This window comes from Piliocolobus tephrosceles, chromosome 13 (genome assembly GCF_002776525.5).
Source record: "Piliocolobus tephrosceles isolate RC106 chromosome 13, ASM277652v3, whole genome shotgun sequence".
NCBI classification, from domain to species: Eukaryota; Metazoa; Chordata; class Mammalia; order Primates; family Cercopithecidae; genus Piliocolobus; species Piliocolobus tephrosceles.
Window position 1 is genome coordinate 1055277 of NC_045446.1, and position 19935 is coordinate 1075211.

Genomic DNA, 19935 nt, shown 5'->3' on the forward strand with positions numbered 1-19935 from the left:
CCCGAGAGTCCCCGCACGGTACCCACAGCCTGGACTTCCATGGCCCCCTCGGGCACCACCCACATCACAGAGCCACCCACGGTGACTTCCCACACCCCAGCAGGAACCACCGGTACCACCCCACCCTCGACTCCAGCCCTGTCCAGCCCTCACACTCACAGCAGAACCACTGAGTCACCCCCTTCTCCAGGGAAGACCACCCCGGGCCTCACCACGGCCACCTCCAGGACCACGGCCACGGCCACACCCAGCGAGACCCGCACCTCGACCCTGCTGCCCAGCAGCCCCACATCGGCCCCCACGACCCCGGTGGTGTCCACGGGCTGTGAGCCCCAGTGTGCCTGGTCAGACTGGCTGGACTACAGCTACCCCACGTCGGGGCCCTCTGGCGGGGACTTGGAGACCTACTCCAACATCCGCCTGGCTGGAGGAGCCGTCTGTGAGCAGCCCCTGGGCCTCGAGTGCCGCTCCCAGGCCCAGCCTGATGTCCCCCTGCAGGAGTTGGGCCAGGTCGTGGAATGCAGCCTGGACGTCGGCCTGGTCTGCAGGAACCGTCAGCAGGTAGGAAAGTTCAAGATGTGCTTCAACTACGAAATCCGTGTGTTCTGTTGCAACTACAGCCGCTGCCCCAGTACCCCGGCCACCAGCTCCATGGCCACACCCTCCTCCACTCTGAGGTCAACCTGGATTCTCACAGAGCCGACCACTACAGCCATCACAACAGTGGCCATGGGCTCCACGGCCACGCCCTCCTCCACTCTGGGGACCACCGCGATCTTCACAAAGCCAACCACCACAGCCATCACAACAGTAGTCATGGGATCCACAGCCATCCCCTCCTCCACCCCACGGACTGCTCGAATCACTGAAGTATTTCCTTCCACAACCTCAATGACTGAAGCCACTGGCTCCACGGCCAACCCCTCCTCCACCCCAGGGACCACCTGGATCCTCACAGAGCCAACCACCACAGCCACCATAACTGTGGCCACTGGCTCCACAGCCACACCCTCCTCCACTCCGGCATCAACTTGGATTCTCACAGAGCCGAGCACTACAGCCATCACAACAGTGACCACGGGCTCCACAGCCACGCCCTCCTCCACTCCGGGGATGACTGGGATCTTCACAGAGCCAACCACCAGTGCCACCATAACTGTGGCCACCAGCTCAACAGCTACGCCCTCCTCCCCTCCAGGGACAACCTGGATCCTCACGGAGCCGACCACTACAGCCATCACAACAGTGGCCACGGGCTCCACAGCCATGCCCTCCTCCACTCTGGAGACGACAGGGATCCTCACAAAGCCGACCACCACGGCCATCACAACAGTGGCTACGGGGTCCACGGCCACGCCCTCCTCCACTCAGGGGACGACTGGGATCCCCACAGAGCCAACCAACACTGCCACCATAACTGTGGCCAGCAGTTCCACGGCCACGTCCTCCTCCACTCCAGGGACTACCTCAAGCCTCACAGAGCCGACCACTACAGCCATCACAACAGTGGCCACGGGCTCCACAACCAGGCCCTCCTCCCCTCCGGGGACAACCAGGCTCCTCACAGAGCCAACCACCACTGCCACCATAACTGTGGCCACCAGTTCCATGGCCACATCCTCCACTCAAGGGACGACCTCGATCTTCACAGAGCCAACCACTACCGCTGTCACAACAGTGACCACAGGCTCCACGGCCACGCCCTCCTCCACTCTGGGGACGACCTCGATCCTCACAGAGCCGACCACTGCAACCATCACAACAGTGGCCACGGGCTCCACGGCCACGCCCTCCTCCACTCTGAGGACGACCGGGATCCTCACAGAGCCGACCAGTACAACCATCACAACAGTGGCCACAAGGTCCACGGCCACGCCCTCTTCCACTCCAGCGTCGACCTGGATCCTGACAGAGCCGAGCACTACAGCCATCACAACAGTGGCCACGGGCTCCACGGCCATCCCCTCCTCCACTCCGGGGACCACCGTGATCTTCACAGAGCCAACCACCACTGCCACCATAACTGTGGCCACTAGCTCCACGGCCATCCCCTCCTCCACTCCAGGGACGACCTGGATCCTCACACAGCCGACCACTCTAGCCACCCCGACTGAGGCCACTGGCTCCACAGCCACCATACCCACAGTGCCCAGCTCCTCAGCCACCCCCTTCTCCAGCCCAGGGACTGCAGGCACCCTTCCAGTGCGGACCACTACAGCAACCACGACCATGGCCAGTAGGTCTATGGCCATTCCCTCCTCCACTGTGGGAACAGCTCGCACCCCCAAAGTGCTGACCACCACGGCCACCAGGCCCATAGCCACTGGCTCCACGGTTCCCAGCTCATCCACCCTGGGGACCACCCACACCCCTGCAGTGCTCCCCAGCAGCCTGCCAGCCTTCAGCATGTCCACTGTGTCCTCCTCAGTCCTCACCACCCTCAGACCCACTCACTTCCCCAGCTCCCACTTCTCTACTCCCTGTTTCTGCAGGGCATTTGGACAGTTCTTCTCACCCGGTGAGTGGACGTGGATAATGCTCCTGTACCCTTTCCCCACATGCTATGCTAACCTGGGTCTGCCTGTCCTGGGAGCCAGTTGCTTTCTCCCTGCCAGCCATGCTTGTTCCCCATTGGCCTCACCTGGCTCCCCCTGGCCACACCCGGTCCCCACTGGCCACGCTCAGTCTCTGCCCTCCACGGTCCCTCCCTGGAACAGCTGCTCCCTTCTGCGTGGCCTCTGCCTTTGCTCCCCCCGGACTCTGGCTTGCTGGTTGCTGGGAGTGGCTTATCTCCCTACGGTGTTGTTCTTCACAGGGGAAGTAATCTACAATAGGACAGACCGAGCCGGCTGCCAATTCTATGCCGTGTGCAACCAGCAGTGTGGCCTCGACCGCTTCCAGGGCACCTGCCCCACCTCCCCACCACCAGCGTCCTCCACCCCACTGCCCTCACCCTCCCCTGCCCCTGGCTGTGACAATGCCATCCCTCCCCGGCAGGTGGGCCCCGCCTGCCCTCCACCTCCCCTGCTGTGTACACAGGGTCTGGGTTGGCCGGAGGCACAGCCAGGGCCCAGCCCCCGAGGCCCAACTCAGTGACCCCCCGCCAGTAGCTCCAGCTGGAGGAGGCACACAGCGTCTGGGGCCAGGCTAGCACAGGGGCTGCCCTCCCCAGACAGGCTCTGGTGGCTACCTGGGGCTGTGGACCACGAGGGTTGGGATGGGCAAGGGATGGGTCCCGTGAGCTGGTCCAGGTGAGGACGTGCATGTTCCCTGCTGCAGGTGAATGAGACCTGGACCCTGGAGAACTGCACGGTGGCCAGGTGCATGGGTGACAACCGTGTTGCCCTGCTGGACCCAAAGCCTGTGGCCAACGTCACCTGCGTGAACAAGCACCTGCCCATCAAAGTGTCGGACCCGAGCCAGCCCTGTGACTTCCACTATGAGTGCGAGTGTGAGTGCGTGGGCGGCTGCGGGACTCCCCCGGGGGGCAGGTGGAGCAGAGGGTGCCATCGGACAAGCTGGCAGAATGGGGCATGGTGGGGCGTGGTGGGGCATGGTGGGGTGTGGTGGGGTGTGGTGGGGCACGGTGGGGCACAGTGGGGCATGGTGGGGCACAGTGGGGTGCAGTAGGGTGCGATGGGGCATGGTGGGGTGCAGTAGGGCATGGAGGGGGTGGTGGGGCGTGGTGGGGGTGAACCCTTCAGGAAACCATCTTGTGCCATGCTGTCTCGGGCCTCAGTGGTGCATGTTGTGTGAGCTCTTAGTGTGCAGGCTCTGTGTCCACAGGGCTGAAAATGCTGACACAGCCCAAAGGAGAGGGAGCAGAGGCCAGGTCGCTGAGCTTGCCTGCACATCAGCCTGTGTGGTTTGAAAGGGACCCCATCCAGGGGCTTCTGGGGCCTGGAGAAGCTCAGGATGGAAGTGGGAGCCCAGAGGAGCTTTTGTCTCCTGGGTCCTAACAGCGGCTTCCATCACTGTGCAGGACCCGCCGCTAAGAGGTGACGGCGTTCTCTCTCCTCCCCACGTCCTCGGCCCAGGGCTGCTGTTCCAAACCACCACAAGCTGGGGAGCTTAGACAATAGAAACACTCTCCGTTCTGGAGCTGGAAGTCTGAGATCAGGGCTACACTCCCTGCCGAGGGTCTGGGGAGGTCCTTCCTGCCTCCCCCAGCTTTGGGGGCTCCAGGTGTCCCTTGGCTGTGACCGCATCCCTCCAATCCCCGCCTCTGTCTCTCTGTGGCCTCCCCTCTCTGTCTGTGTCTCTTCTGTCTCCTGTGGGGACACTGGTCATTGGATTGAGGGCCCACCCAGCTAGTCCCCGATGATGTCACTTCAAGATGCTTCCCCTAACCCCATCGGCAAAGACGCTTTCTCCCAGCAAAGCCACACGCAGAGGTTCTGGGGTGGCCATAGATTTCTGGGGGACACCATTGCAAACACCGGATCCATTTTATAGACAAGGCAGTTGAGGCCCTAGGGCTTCAGTGGCTCCCCGAGGCGGCCGTCACGGTGGTGACGCTGGCTGCCATGGCTCCTGGGGAGCAAGGGCACCACCACGGAGCCTGCCAGCCCGTCCATCTGTGTCCCACAGGCATCTGCAGTGTGTGGGGCAGTTCCCACTATTCCACCTTTGACGGCACCTCTTACACCTTCCGGGGCAACTGCACCTATGTCCTCATGAGAGAGATCCACGCACGCCTTGGGAATCTCAGCCTCTATTTGGACAACCACTACTGCACGGCTGCCGCCGCCAGCTGCTCCCGCGCCCTCAGCATCCACTACAAGTCCGTGGATATTGTCCTCACCGTCACCACGGTGCATGGGAAGGAGGAGGAGCTGGTGAGTCCAGGCTGCGGGCGGCACAGTGTTGGCCCAGTCCCAACCACACCTGGGCAGGCCGACTGCAGGCCGGGTGACCCAGGTGCCGCAGCGATGGCCCGGTGCCCAAGACAGCTCCCAGGGGGCAGGGAAGGCCTGTGGGGCCGCCTTAGGCCAAGCACACCTTGTGGCCTAAATGCAGTCAACTGTAGACCCCAGGCCCTCAGGGAAGATCTGGGCTTTGGGGTGAGGGATATACAGGGGGCTCTCTGCACGTCGAGGCAGAGCCCCAAAGGCAAGCCCCACTCCCCGAGCCCACCTGGCACTGCCTCCCAGCTCAGCGTTCCCCCGGATTCCCCCAGATCCTGTTTGACCAAATTCCGGTGAGCAGCGGTTTCAGCAAGAACGGCGTGCTTGTGTCTGTGACGGGGACCACCACCATGCGCGTGGACGTTCCTGCCCTGGGTGTGAGCGTCACCTTCGATGGCCACGTCTTCCAGGCCCGGCTGCCCTACAACCTCTTCCACAACAACACCGAGGGCCAGTGCGGTGAGTGGGCGGCGGGTCCTGCCCCGGCCAGGGCTGCTGCTAGGCCTGACGACCCGGTGAGCATAGGGGAAGCCCGGGGAGGGGAATGAGTAGGGGAGGCAGGTGGGGGCTGTGAAAGGCTCCCCAGATTCCAGCCCCGCGGTGACACCCCACCCGCAGGCACCTGCACCAACAACCAGAGGGACGACTGTCTCCAGCGGGACGGAACCACTGCCGCCAGCTGTAAGGACATGGCCAAGACTTGGTTGGTCCCTGACAGCAGAAAGGACGGCTGCTGGGCCCCGACCGGCACACCCCCCACTGCCAGTCCCCCGGCCCCGGTGTCTAGTGCACCCACCCCCAGCCTGTGCCCGTCGCAGCCGCTCTGTGATCTGATGCTGAGCCAGTGAGTCCTCCCCTCGCGGGTTGCAGGCCCTGGGACGCCCCCGCCTGCCCGCACGCACGCAGCTCCCTGGGGCCTGGTGGAGGCATGCTGATTGCTTTGCCCCACAGGGTCTTTGCCGAGTGCCATGACCTTGTCCCCCCGGGCCCATTCTTCAATGCCTGCATCAGCGACGGCTGCCAGGGCCGCCCCGAGATGCCCTGCCAGAGCCTGGAGGCCTACGCAGCGCTCTGCCGCGCCCGGGGAGTGTGCAGTGACTGGCGGGGTGCAACCGGCGGCCTGTGCAGTGAGTGGGGGCAGCCCTGGGCCCCCCGGACCCCTCGGCCTGAGTGGCCTGTGTGGTGAGTGGGGGTGGCCCTGGGCTCCCCAGACTTCTCAGCTTGTCTGACACCTCTCTGTGCCCACAGATCTCACTTGCCCACCCACCAAAGTGTACAAGCCATGCGGCCCCATACAGCCTGCCTCCTGCAACTCCAGGTGAGTACACGGATGGCTGGTGCCTTCCCCGCCACCCAGGCCTGCCTGACTTGTTGCGGGGAGCAGGAGGCGGCCAGAGGGTATCCCCGCTGGGAGTCACCGATCTCTGGGGTGCCCCTGAACCCAGGACTCCTTGGAAAACATCCCCTGCTGCCTTAGAGACAAGAGTCAGGCAGGGGGCACATCCCTGGCTAGGCCTGGCCCCCCATCCCCACCTGGCCCCGCCCCTGAGTCCCACCCATCCCCGACTACCCTTAGCCCCGCCCAACCCCGTCCCCAACCCCGCCCACTCCGAGTCCCGCACTCCACCCGTTCGTCTCCTTCCCTGCTCCCCACTGCGCATCCTGGGGACTCACGTGGATGACAGTACCGGGAGGCCTCCTGGATCTCTAGGTCCCAGGGCCTCTCTTGTCGCCCTGCAGGAACCAGAACCCACAACTGGAGGGGCTGGCAGAGGGCTGCTTCTGCCCCGAGGACCAGATCCTCTTCAGCGCTCACACGGACACCTGCGTGCAGGCCTGCGGTAAGCTCCTCCACCTGCCGCGGGGCACGACCCTGGGCCCCACCCAAGCACACGCAGGGTGAGAGGGGCCGCCCAGGCCCGCGACATGCTCTCCCCTCTCCCCAGCTGACCCCTGTGACCTGTTCTGCGCCCCCAGAGGCACAAGATGGCCCTGTTGTGGCCCTGAGCCCTGCAGAGTCCCCACGGTCCCCTGAAGCCCCACTGGGAGGCTCCGTCCTTGTGTGATCCTGCGGTGGTGCCTCGCTTGAGCCCTGCCTCCCACCACCATGGCCGAGGCTTCCATGCACTGACAGCTGGGCTCACGGTGCCCTGGCCTGAGCTCCAGCCACATCTGACACCCCGAAAGTTCTCCAGGGCCTTCCATCCCACGGGGGAAGCAGGCGCCAGGCCTGAGAGCACCTCCCATGGCCAGAGGCCCCTCCGCCTGCAACCTCAGCACCCTCAGTGACGCTGTGCTGTTTTCTTTCCAGCCTGCGTGGGACCTGATGGGTTTCCCAAATCTGTGAGTGGCTCCACCCCTACCTGCCCTACCCCACCCTCTTGCGAGCTTAGGGAGGGAGCAAAAGAGCAATCTCCACCCCACAGGGCAGCTGTGGGGTGCCCGAGTGTGACATGGACGTGTCGGTGGCTGGCGTGGGCTTCCTGTCCCCCCAGTCTGGGCCACTCGGGTACCAGCCCAAGGGAGGGGGTGGCCGGACAGATGCCCAGGGTTGACCTGTGCCTGTCCAGGAGCCCTCAAGGACCCCCTCAATCCATTCCAGCCCGGGCAGCAGTGGATCAGCAACTGCCAGTCCTGCGTGTGTGATGAGGGCTCAGTGTCGGTGCAGTGCAAGCCCCTGCCCTGTGAGGCCCAGGGTCAGCCCCCACCGTGCAGCCATCCCGGCTTCGTGAACGTGACCAGGCCCCGGGCCGACAACCCCTGTTGCCCTGAGACGGTGTGCGGTAAGACCCTGTGGAGCAGAGCTGCCTGGCATAGGATGAGGGGGAACAGAGCTGGTGCCCACCAGGGGCCCGTGGGGTGGGCACAGGAGAGCAGAGGAGAGCCACTGTGTCCTGGCGTGACCGCGGCGGGACCACCAGGCAGAGATGGCCTCCAGGTGCATTATTCTCCTCCTAAAGATGAGGCTGGTGACCTCAGGCCTGCCCAGGAGTGGCCCGAGGACGTGGGAAGCAGCGGGGAGGTGGCCAACCAAGGGGCCTGGAGAGAGCCCCAAGGGGCCGTGAGGCAGTCAGGTCCTGAGGGAAGAGCACGCCTGCGACTTACGCTGGGAACAAGCGGTCGGGAGGAGGAGTGAGCAACACCCAGACAGAGCCCTCCGTCCTCCCGCAGTATGCAACACAACCACCTGCCAACAGAGCCCACCCGTGTGCCCGCTAGGGCAGGAGTTGATCAGCACCCAGGAGGGCGACTGCTGTCCCACCTTCCTCTGCAGTGAGCGGGGCTGGGGCGGGACTGGGGCCGGGCTGTGGGTGGCCACTTGCCCGGGGGAAGGGGGTGCAGGGCAGTGGGGGCGCTGGGGCACGTGCTCCCTGCCATCTGCTGTGGGCTCAGCTCCCTTTCCTTCCAGGACCTCAGCTGTGTTCCTACAACGGCATCTTCTATGGGGTAAGGGCACAGCAGCGGGCGGGTGTGGCACTGGGACTTGAACATGTGTGTGGGATGCCCCGGGGCCCTCTCAGCCCCACTCCTTGTCTTGACATTCCTGCCATGAGGGCAGATCCACACAGGGGCCCTGGGCAGGTCAGAGCTGGGACATGCTTGGGACTTGGGGGCACATGACGTCGACAGCCGTGAGTTCCACACCTGCTGCCTCTGAGAGGTCCCTTCAGGGGCTCCCAGCAACGGCCTGGGGGCAGCACACGCCTGCCCGGGGTCCCTGCCCACCCGGATTCCTGCCCACCCGGATTCCTGCCCACCCGGATTCCTGCCCCCACGGGGTCTCTGCCCACCAAGATTCCTGCCCATACGGGGTCTCTTCCTGCCCAGATTCCCTGCCCACCTGTGGTCCCTGTGTTGGTCCCTGTGTGCATCGGCTCCCTGCCTGCCTGGGTCCACGTTCAGCCAGGGGTGCATCCATGCTCCATTTGAGGAAGGAACAACTCCCTGGTGCCCCACCGGTGCCCTCAGTGCCACCCTCCCACCCATTGCAGGTTGGTGCAACCTTCCCAGGGGCCCTTCCCTGCCACACGTGTACCTGCCTCTCTGGGGACACCCAGGACCCAACGGTGCAATGTCAGGAGGATGCCTGCCACAATACTACCTGCCCCCAGGTGAGACCCGAGGCACCCGCCCCCAGCTGAGCCCACAGCTGCTGGGCAGACCCAGCCCCGAGTCACTGTTACCCCAGCTCCCTGGGGTTCTCTGGCTCAGCCATCGCTGGGGCCTTGTTTGTTCCCAAAGGGAGGGTATGAAGTAGGAAGATGACTGAGGGGTCTGGGGGTGGGACAGGACCTGCAAGCTGCTGGGGGCAGGGTCTGGGATCAGGTTCCAGGAAGGCAGGGGTAGAGACAAGGTGCTGGAAACTGGGGTGAGGCTGAGCCAGGATAACTGGGTGGGGGCAACTTCTTCGGGTATAGACCCAGGCAGGGACAGGGCTAAGGACCCCTGGGCCACCGGGGTGTAGACAGAAGGGCAGGCTGGGCTGGGACATGCACTGGAGGAGAGGGTTAGGGCCTGATGCCCCTCCTGTCCCCACAGGGCCTTGAGTACAAGAGCGTGGCCGGGCAGTGCTGCGGGGAGTGCGTGCAGACCGCCTGCCTCACGCCCGGTGGTCTGCCAGTCCAGGTAACAGCAGAGGCATGTGGGGGCAGCTCTCAGCTCCCTCCCTGGAGACCCTCACCCCCAACAGGGGTCCGCACAAGAGATCATCGACACTCAGCTTCCACTCCCCCCCTTGCATTTCAGCTGAACGAAACCTGGGTCAATAGCCGTGTGGACAACTGCACCGTGTACCACTGTGAGGTCGAGAGCGGAGTCTATTTGCTGACCCCACAGCCTGCATCCTGCCCAGATGTGTCCAGCTGCAGGGTGTGTACTGGAGGCCCCACCCCTGCCTGGGAGGCCCCAGCCCTGCCTGGGAGGCCCCGCCCCTGCCCGAGAGGCCCCACCCCTGCCCGGGAGGCCACGCCCCTGCCTGAGAGGCCCCACCCCTGCCTGGGAGGCCACGCCCCTGCCTGGGTGGCCCCCTCTCCCCAGGAGGGAGGCCCCGCCCACAGCCCGGTCCCCTGTCTTTGGCCCCCCAGGGGAGCCTCAGGAAAACCGGCTGCTGCTACTCCTGTGAGGAGGGTAAGTGGAAGCCACCTTCCCACACCAGCTCCAGCCCATCGCTGCCCATCCATTCCTGCCCAGACGTCTGCACCGGGCAGCAGTGTGATGCCGGAGTCCAGACTCCACCCTCGGTCCTGGAGGGCCATGGGAGGGGTGGGCCTATGGGGAGGGTCGGCCCAGCAGGTCCAGGCCCTCAGAGTGAGGGTCCGGTGGGGCTCTGCATCTGCCTTTCCTCCTCCCAGACTTCTGTCAAGTCCGCGTCAACATGACCGTCCTGTGGCACCAGGGCTGTAGGACTGAGGTCAACATCACCTTCTGTGAGGGCTCCTGCCCCGGAGAGTCCAAGTGAGTGCGGTGGGACCGCCCTGGCCCGTCAGTTGGCTGGCACCCTGCTCTGGGACAGGGGGGCGTACGCCAGCTCCCGGAAGGAGGGAGGGAGCTCCCCAGCAGGGCACCCCCTCTCCACATCCATGGATAGAAAGCCTGAGGCCGCTCTCCCCAGCAGGGTTCCCCCTCTCCACGTCCATGGGTACAAAGCCTGGGGCCGCTCTCCCCAGCAGGGCACCCCCTCTCCACATCCATCGATAGAAAGCCTGGGGCCGCTCTCCCCAGCAGGGCTCCCCCTCTCCACGTCCATGGGTAGAAAGCCTGGGGCCGCTCTCCCCAGCAGGGCTCCCCTCTCCACGTCCATCGGTAGAAAGCCTGGGCCCGGCTGAGCTGAGCCACATGGTACAGAGCTCCCAGCTGCGAACCCAGGTTCAGGTGTCCCCCCGGGGAGAGTGGGCGGAACCAGAGCCTTCTGTAGAGCCCCCCATGACTTGCCGCTGTGGCTGGCTGTCAGCAGGAAGGGCGAAGGGCCAGGAGGGTTGACCCTTAGCTAGAAGAGGCAGGAGGAAGGGTCAAGGACTGCTCAGAGTCAGCAGGATTGAAGGAGCTGGTTCAGACAGGGGAAGAGCAGGCCACAGAAGACAGAGCCGGGAGCTAAGGGACCCTGGGGCCCAGAGCTGCCCATTCTGAGAAGGTGAAGACCCACGTGCCCACAGAGCAGACCACTGTGGACAGAAGGGGACGGCCGTCTGGCCCAGGACCCCAGAGGCCCACGCGTCAGTGTGCCTGGGCAGAGAAACGGCGGGGCCAAGGTGGCTGATGTGAGGGCCTCCCTGCGTCCACAGGTACTCGGCAGAGGCCCAGGCCATGCAGCACCAGTGCACCTGCTGCCAGGAGAGGCAGGTCCACGAGGAGACGGTGCCCTTGCGCTGTCCCGACGGCTCGACTGTCCTGCACACCTACAACCATGTGGATGAGTGTGGCTGCACGCCCTTCTGTGTCCCTGCGCCCATGGCTCCCACATACCCCCCCGGCTTCCTGGCCCGGGAGGCCACTGCTGTCTGAGGATGTTCTGCCTCCATCCCCACGCTCTGTCCACCTGGAGCCAGGACGTGCATTGCCTGACCATGAAAACCCTGGGCCTGCTCTGCGGAGTCCCCCGGCCTCTGTGTGTGGCACCCCGTGCCTCTGTGCTCCTGCTGCCCACCCTGTGGGTGAAACCGGACCCTGGAAGGGTGAGGGGCCAGCAGGATCCCTTTCAGGAGGGCCCCACTCAGGAGTCCTGCCCTGGGAGAGCCTGTGGCCCACCTTGGCCTTGCCCCTCCTTGATGTCACTGGGACACCCTGGAACAAGCTAAGCATGTGTGGGCCTGTGTGTCCCTGCCATGGCCGGAGTCCCCATGCAGCAGGGATTCTGGCTGGCCACATCCGGCCACTGGGGCACAGACAGGCTGGTCCAGGCAAGGCCGGCTGCTGCCAGGAAGCTGCGCTGGGCTTGCCTGCTGCAGGATACCTCAAGGCTGAGGTCACAATGGCCAGGTCAGAGAGAGGTTGGCATCCCAAAGCCCCCTCCGCTCAACCCAGCCCAGTTTTGCAAATAAACCCTGAGCATCGAGTATGTTTCCTGTCCTGATGTCTTTTCTTGCCTACCATCGCTCCCAGGCTGTCCAGGTTCTCTGTGAGCTGCTTGCCTGGGGCCTGCAGGCTGGAGGCCACATCTGGGGGACAGTGCAGGACCTCCAACAGCCACTGAGGGTCCAGGCAGCCTCTGGGAGGGCCAGGCAGGGTGGGAGACAAGGAGCCGCTTGGTCATCCACATGCCCCTGTGGGCACCCTGGGAGTCACTCTTGGGCTGTGGGAGCACTGCCCAGGGCACGAGGGGCAGGGGGCCGCCAGGACCCAGAGGTCACCCCAGCTGTTATTTCCAGTATGGGGGATTGTGTGAGGAAACCAGCTCATGCAGGAAGATGGAGGCAGTCAGTGGGGCAAGCAGGCAACCAGGCCTGGTCAGCGGGGAGGGAGCCACCCCCCAGGGCAGGGGCATGGAGCCGGGCGCAATGCTGCCAGGCTGGTGCTGGGCCCTGCGGGGCCGCTTTTCACCCCGTCCCATGCACACCTCCCCCCGGGAATGCTTTCCTTGGGCCACTTGCTACATGAGCCACACGTGAGCTTGCTCACCTCCTGTCCCACCTCCACACGCACTGGCAGGGCTTTCTGCCCTTCCTTTCCATTGCTCTGTCCAGAGCAGAGAGCACCCGGTGCAGACAGTAGGGTATCGGGGAGCCTGTGGGATGGGGGGGGGGGTTGGCAGCTGGGGCTGCAGGTGTGGGCAGGGAAGACAGTGAAGGTGGTACCAGCCAGGACCTAGGCACAGTGGGATGCAGGGAGCTTTGGACACAAAATGACCTCCTACTGGGCAGGGGGTGGTTACAGGCAGACTGTGACCTGGGGAGACAAGAGCAATGCTCGTGCCTGGCTGCGGAAGCCTCTGCTGTGGGTGCAGCGTGGGGCCTTCCCCACACTGGGGCTTGCCTCTGCCCTCTGCCCTTGGGTGGATCCTGCCCTGCCCAGGAGGTGATGCTATCGTACTGTACATTTACAAAGCTCCCAGCTCCTAGGGGCCCGGCCAGGCACCTGCCAGCGCTACAAAGCTCCAGCCTCTTCTGCCCTCCTGGCCGAGGCCCAGCAGGGCCAGTCACCCCAGGACTGGGCTGGAGATAGTCAGGGGCCTGACAAGGTTACAGGTGGGCTCCGGTGGGTGGTGGACTAGGATGGTCACCACTGGGGTGAGCTTCTACAGGTTTACCCTGCGTCTCCGAGGCTGATTCCCTGGAGGTTGCGCCAGGTCACTGCCTGACCCGGGTCTGCATTCAGCCACGTGTAAACAAATGGCTTCCCAAACCTCAGTCATTCCCACGGTGCAATGGTTTCCTTAGACCCATTTATGTCAGTGTGTGGGTACAAGCACCCCTCTCAGAGGCCCGTGCTGTGCTGTCTCTGTGCCCCAGAACCGTATCATTCAATCCTGACAATACCCTGTGTGGTGTCTGCTATTGTGTCTCCCACTCCACAGATGGGAACACTGAGGCACAAAACAATGAGAAGGGGTGGTTCTGTCAGGGGCAAAGCTGGGCTCACACCCAGGCAGCTCGAGTCGAGGCCACACTCAAAACCACAGGGCTCTGCTGATGCCCCAGAGCAAGGAACTATAAAAATAGACACAGTGAATACAAACCAATGTTACTTAGACTTTAAAGATGTTTTAAAAGGGATTTCTGCTTTCCAGATGGAAAAGTGGGCATGTCTTCCCCCACAGACACAAAATCATGACAATGATAGAAAGAAACTTTAAAATAGCAGCAATTGAAAACAGGAAAGTAAATCATCTGCAACGCCGGCAGATATCCTGAAAAGGAGACATTTGGGAAGTGCTGAGAGGGGGGCCCAAAGCCTTTTGCATGAGGCCGTTCTCACCCTGCTATAAAGAAATACCCGAGACTGTGTAATTTATAAAGAAAAGCGGCCTAACTGACTCACAGTTCTGCCTGGCTGAGGAGGCCTCAGGAAACTTACGACCATGGCAGAGGGCGAAGCAGAAGCAGGCACTTTCTTCACAAGGTGGCAGGAGAGAGAGCGAGATCTAGCAGGACAGATGCCAGATGCTTAGGAAACCATCAGATCTCGTGAGAACTCACTCGCTATCATGAGAGCAGCCTGGGAGAACCACCCCAGGATCCAATCACTCCCACAGTGTCCCCCCATGACATGTGGGGATTATAGGGATGTATTAGTCCATTTTCACACTGTCTTCATACCCAAGACTGGGAACAAAAACAGGTTTAATTGGACCTACAGTTCCACATGGCTGCGGGAGGCCTCAGAATCACGGTGGGAGATGAAAGGCACTTCTTACACGGCGGTGGCAAGAGAAAATGAGGAAGCAGCAAAAGCAGAAGCCCCTGATAAACCCATCAGATCGTGTGAGACCTATTCAGTATCACAAGAACAGCACAGGAAAGACCAGCCCCCATGATTCAATTACCTCTGCCTGGGTCCCTCCCACAATGTGTGGGAATTCTGGAAGATACAATTCACAGTGAGATTTGGGTGGGGACACAGCCAAACCATATCATTCTGCCCCTGGAACCTCCAAATCTCATGTTCTCACATTTTAAAACCAATCATGCCTTCCTAACAGCCCCCAAAAGTCTTAACTAATTTCAGCATTAATCCAAAAGTCCACAGTTCAACATCTCATCTGAGACAAGGCAAGTCCCTTCTGCCTATGAACCTGTAAAATCAAAAGCAAGTTAGTTACTTCCTAGATACAATGAGGGTACATGTATTGGATAAATACAGCTGTTCCAAATGGGAGAAACTGGCCAAAACCAAGTGGTTACAGGGCCCATGCAAGTCTGAAATCCAGTGGGGCAGTCAAATTTTAAAGCTCCAAAATGATCTCCTTTGTCTCCAGGTCTCATGTCCAGTTCATGCTGATGCAAGAGGTGGGTTCCCATGATCTTGGGCAGCTTTGCAGGATACAGCCTCCTTCCTGGCCACTTTCATGGGCTGATGTTGAGTGTCTGTGGCTTTTACAGGCTCATGGTGCAAGCTGTTGGTGGATCTACTTTTCTGGGGTCTGGAAGACAGTGGCCCTCTTTTCATAGCTCCACTAGGCGGTGGCCCAGTAGGGACTCTGTGTCGGGGCTCCAACCCCACATTTCCCTTCTGCATTGCCCTAGTAGAGGTTGTCCATGAGGGCCCCACGCCTGCAGCAAGCTTCTGCCTGGACATTCAGGTATTTCCATACATGTTCTGAAATTGAGGCGGAGGTTCCAAAACCTCAGTTCTTGACCTCTGTGCACCCACAGACTCAACACCATGTGGAAGCTGCTAAGCCTTGGAGCTTCCACCCTCTGAAGCCACAGCCTGAACTCTACATTGGGCCCCTTTCAGCCACAGTTGGAGAGGCCGGGATGCAGGGCACCAAGTCCCTAGGTTGCACACAGAACAGGGACCCTGGGCCCAGCCCACAAAACCACCTTTTCCTCCTGGGCCTCCGGGTTTCTGATGGGAGGGGGTGCCGTGAAGGTCTCTGACATGGTCTGGAGACACTTTCTCATGGTCTTGGGGATTAACATTAGGCTCCTTGCTACTTAAGCAAATTTCTGCAGTTGGCTTACATTTCTCCTCGAAAAATGTTTTTTTCTTTACTACTGTATCATCAGGCTGCAAATTTTCTGAACTTTTGTGCTCTGTTTTCCCCTTTAACAACAACAAAAAAAATTTTTTTGAGATTGAATCTTGCTCTGTTACCCATGCTGGAGTGCAGTGGTGCAATCTTGGCTCACTGCAACCTCCACCTCCCAGGTTCAAGTGATTCTCCTGCCTTAGCCTCCCTAGCTGGGATTACAGGCATGAACCATTATGCCTGGCTAATTTTTGTATTTTTAGTAGAGACAGGGTTTCTCCATGTTGGCCAGGCTGGTCTCAAACTCCTGACCTCAGGTAATCCACCCACCTCAGACTCCCAAAGTGCTGGGATTACACGTATGAGCCACCAAGCCCGGCCTGTTTCCCTTTTAAAATGGAATGTTTAACAGCATCCAAGTCAGCTTTTTAATGCTTTGCTGCTTAAAAATTTCTTCTGCCAGATACCTTAAATCATCTCTCTCAAGTTCAAAGTTCCACAAATCTCTAGGGCAGGGGCAAAATGCCACCAGTTTCTTTGCTAAAAGGTAACAAGTGTCACCTTTGCTCTAGTTCCCAATAAGTTCCTCATCTTCACCTGAGACCACCTCAGCCTGGACCTTATTGTTCACATCACTATCAGCATTTTTGTCAAAGCCATTCAACAAGTCTCCAGGAAGTTCCAAACTTTCCCACATTGTCCTGTCTTCTTCTGAGCCCTCCAAACTGTTCCAATCTCTGTCTGTTATCCAGTTCCAAAGTCACTTCCACATTTTCAGGTATCTTTTCAGCAATGCCCCACTCCCGGTACCAATTTACTATATTAGTCCGTTTTCACACTGCTGATAAAGACATACCCAACACCGGGAAGAAAAAAAGGCTTAATTGGATTTACAGTTCCACATGGCTGGGGAGGCATCAGAATCACGGCAGGAGGCAAAATGCACTTCTTATGTGGTGGCAGCAAGAGAAAAATGAGGAAGAACCAAAAGTGGAAACCCTGATAAACCCATCGGATCTTGGGAGACTTAGTCACTATCACAAGAACAGTGTGGGAAAGACCGGCCTCCATGATTCAATTACCTTTGCCTGGGTCCCTCCCACAACACGTGGGAATTCTGGGAGATACAATTCAAGGCGAGATTTGGGTGGGGACACACAGCCTGACTACATCACATTTCTTTATAGAAAATGGGCATTCAGCCTGAAACCACCAAGCAGCTCAGAGATGCCAACATCCTGAAAGAGAGCAAACACTCTGTCAGTAGAGAAAGACAAAGGCCGTGCGCTCACGCTATCAGGTTTAATAGGATGGTTTTATTTTTTAAGATTAGAGGATATGGAGGACAGATCTGGAAATCTCAATACTTTTTCTAGTGAGCCCCAAAAGGAAAGAACAGAGAGTGGAAGAGAGGCCATATTTTCAGAACAAAAACATGAAGTCTTAGACTCAGAGCTTCCAGTGAGTGCCAAGACAGACCAAGCAAAAATACACCCAAGAAAAAGAGAAAACCTCAAAGCTACCAGAAAGACAAGGCAGTTCACCTACAAAGGCATGAGAAGCAGACAGGTATCTGGTTTCTCATTAGTAACACAGGATGAAGCAAGATGGTGCCACGGTATTTTTCAGAGCACTGAGGGAAGGTAACTCGACATAGAATTATTTACCCAACTAGACTGTCGTTTAAGAGTGACAAGGACATTTTTTACATACAGGGACTGAGAAGGTCACCTCCCACAGATCCTCTGTGAATGAGCTACTAACTGAGGTGACCAGGGGCCAAGCGCAGTCACACACATGCAATAATGGTGAGCAAAGAGATGGGTGACATGCCCTGTTTTTCTATTGTTTGGTTTTGTTTTTTGTTTTTTTGAGACGGAGTCTTGCTGTGTTGCATAGGCTGGAGTGCAGTGGCATGATCTCGGCTCACTGCAACCTCCACCTCCCAGGTTCAAGCGATTCTCCTGCCTCAGTCTACCGAGTAGCTGGGATTACAGGCACGCACCACCAAACCAAGCTAATTTTTGTATTTTTAGTAGAGATGGGGTTTCATCATGTTGGCCAGGTTGGTCTCGAACTCCTGACCTCAGGTGAGCCGCCCACCTTGACCTCCCAAAGTGCTGGGATTACAGGTGTGAGGCACCATGCCTGGCCCACATGCCCTGTTATATCCAAATAAGAAACACACCTAACAGAAATCCACAGGTCACAATACAGAAGTTGCTACTTTAACGACTCAATCCTTCATGGCTAGTGCCTCTTAGTCTTATTTAAGAAAACCCCTCTCTACCCTGGGATCAGGAATACTGTCTTCTGAATTATTTCCTAAAAGCTCTGCAATTGTGCCTTCTGCCTTTAAATTTTGAATCCACCCAGAATTGGTGTATGAAAGTGGCATGAAGTAGGGGTCTGACTCCATTTTATTTCACAGATCTTGCTGCTTGGCCCAATATCACGTACTAAAAAGGGCATCTGTTGCCCACCCTGTCATCGCTGCGGTCTCTGTGTTGTTCCCTGGACTCTTTATTGTCTTACTGTAGACAATAGTCTTGACAGTCCTGATATCTTTTTTTTTTTTTTTTTTTGAGACAGAGTCTTGCACTGTCCCCCAGGCTGGAGTGCAGTGGCACGATCTCGGCTCACTGCAACCTCCGACTCCCAGCTTCAAGTGATTCTCCTGCCTCAGCCTCCAAAGTAGCTGGGATTACAGGCACCCGCCACCATGCCCAGCTAATTTTTTGTATTTTTAGTAGAGATGGGGTTTCACTATGTTGGCCAAGCTAGTCTCAAACCCCTGACCTGGTGATCCGCCCACCTCGGCCTCCCAAAGTGCTGGGATTACAGGTGTGAGCCACTGCACCCGGCCTATTTTTTTTCTTTTTTTTTGAGACAGAGTCTCGCTCTGTTGCCCAGGCTGCAGTGCAATGGCGTGATCTCAGCTCACTGTGACCTCCACCTCCCGGGTTCTAGCGATTCTCCTGCCTCAGCCTCCTGAGTAACAGATTACAGGTGCCCGCCACCACACCCAGCTAATTTTGCATTTTTAGTAGAGGTGGGCCATGTAAGTCAGGCTGCTCTCAAACTCCTAAACTTAGTGATTCCCCTGCTTTGGCCTCCCAAAGTGCTGGGATGACAGGTGTGAGCCACTGCGCCCAGCCTTGATATCTACTTGAGCAAGCTTTCACATTTTGTGCTTCTTTTACAAGAATGTCTTGACTCTTCCTAGCTATTGAGAATTAACTTATCACGCTTTACAAAAAAACAGTACAACAAAACAGGGCTTGCTGGGACTTTGGGATTATACTGACTAAATTAATTTGAGAGAAGCTGACATCTTTACATATTGACTATTTCAATCCATGAACATTGTAGATCTCCACCCTCCATCCCCACAAGACCACCTGGACTGAAGCTTAAGTTTGCTGTAATCGCCTCTGTGGCTTCCCCTTTCCTTTGTCATCTTTTCAAAAACTCCAAGAAGAATTTAAAAACCTATGGTATCCATCATTTTGGACTGCTTTCAGTGGGATGGTCTCAATAAACCCACCTTGCTGGATTTCTGGGATGAGGTGTCCCCTTTCAAGTGAGGATACAGGCCTCAGAGATATAACAGGACCTGTCAGTTCTGCCCACTCACACCTTGCAAGGGGCCAGCTGTGCTGTGTCCACATCAAGGGGCTCTGGAGACTCCTGAGAGGGGGCCGCCCAAGCGCTGTAAACCCACCCCTTTGGGCTGTGCATCTGCTCCAGTGAGTGTCTACACCACACAGACACACACCCCTTGGCTTCTAATGACCTCTGACCAAAGCTCTTCTGGGAGAGGCCTTGGGATTCTGCCAGCACAGGTTGATGTGCCCAGGCCTTGTGGTCCCCGCTGAGAGGGCTAAGGCTCTGTGGGCAGAAGAGGGCTCAGTCCTGCTCTCCCTCTCCCCCTGGAGCCTGTGCCTGGACACGCTCTCTCCAAGCTCACTCTCTCGGCTGGGACCCGCTGCATCCCCCCGGCTCCATTTCCTCTCCATAGTCAAGGATATCATGTCCAAAGTCCCACAGTGTCATGAGGAGAAGCTTAACGATGAGGTGTCTGTGCTGAAGGCCATCCTGCCTCTGTGGGTCCTTACCTGGCCCTTGGCCCTTCCCTCTGGGACTCTGGAGTTAAGGATCGAGTCTCGGCCGGGCGCGGTGGCTCAAGCCTGTAATCCCAGCACTTTGGGAGGCCGAGACGGGCGGATCACGAGGTCAGGAGTTCGAGACCATCCTGGCTAACACGATGAAACCCCGTCTCTACTAAAAAAATACAAAAAGCTAGCCAGGCGAGGTGGCTGGCGCCTGTAGTCCCAGCTACTCAGGAGGCTGAGGCAGGAGAATGGCGTAAACCCAGGAGGCGGTGAGCTGAGTGAGCTG

The 19935-nt window shown here is 59.1% G+C and overlaps 1 protein-coding gene across 1 annotated transcript in view; it reads left to right on the forward strand.

Annotated features, from left to right (window-relative positions):
* The window catches only part of MUC5B (mucin 5B, oligomeric mucus/gel-forming), a 33492-nt gene extending 21810 nt beyond the window's left edge, over positions 1 to 11682 (forward strand). Inside the window, exons 31-49 of the mRNA XM_026447312.1 lie at positions 1 to 2518; positions 2816 to 2997; positions 3280 to 3451; positions 4591 to 4838; positions 5180 to 5366; positions 5526 to 5751; positions 5859 to 6034; positions 6156 to 6225; positions 6648 to 6748; positions 7219 to 7250; positions 7510 to 7690; positions 8079 to 8180; positions 8317 to 8354; positions 8900 to 9019; positions 9447 to 9533; positions 9654 to 9776; positions 9992 to 10034; positions 10259 to 10361; positions 11189 to 11682. The exon at positions 1 to 2518 is cut by the window's left edge and continues 3749 nt beyond it. Of these exons, the coding sequence (XP_026303097.1) occupies positions 1 to 2518; positions 2816 to 2997; positions 3280 to 3451; positions 4591 to 4838; positions 5180 to 5366; positions 5526 to 5751; positions 5859 to 6034; positions 6156 to 6225; positions 6648 to 6748; positions 7219 to 7250; positions 7510 to 7690; positions 8079 to 8180; positions 8317 to 8354; positions 8900 to 9019; positions 9447 to 9533; positions 9654 to 9776; positions 9992 to 10034; positions 10259 to 10361; positions 11189 to 11408 (4929 nt within the window). The 3' untranslated portion in view covers positions 11409 to 11682. The remainder of the gene's footprint in view (positions 2519 to 2815; positions 2998 to 3279; positions 3452 to 4590; positions 4839 to 5179; positions 5367 to 5525; positions 5752 to 5858; positions 6035 to 6155; positions 6226 to 6647; positions 6749 to 7218; positions 7251 to 7509; positions 7691 to 8078; positions 8181 to 8316; positions 8355 to 8899; positions 9020 to 9446; positions 9534 to 9653; positions 9777 to 9991; positions 10035 to 10258; positions 10362 to 11188) is intronic.
* Positions 11683 to 19935: the final 8253 nt, after the last annotated feature.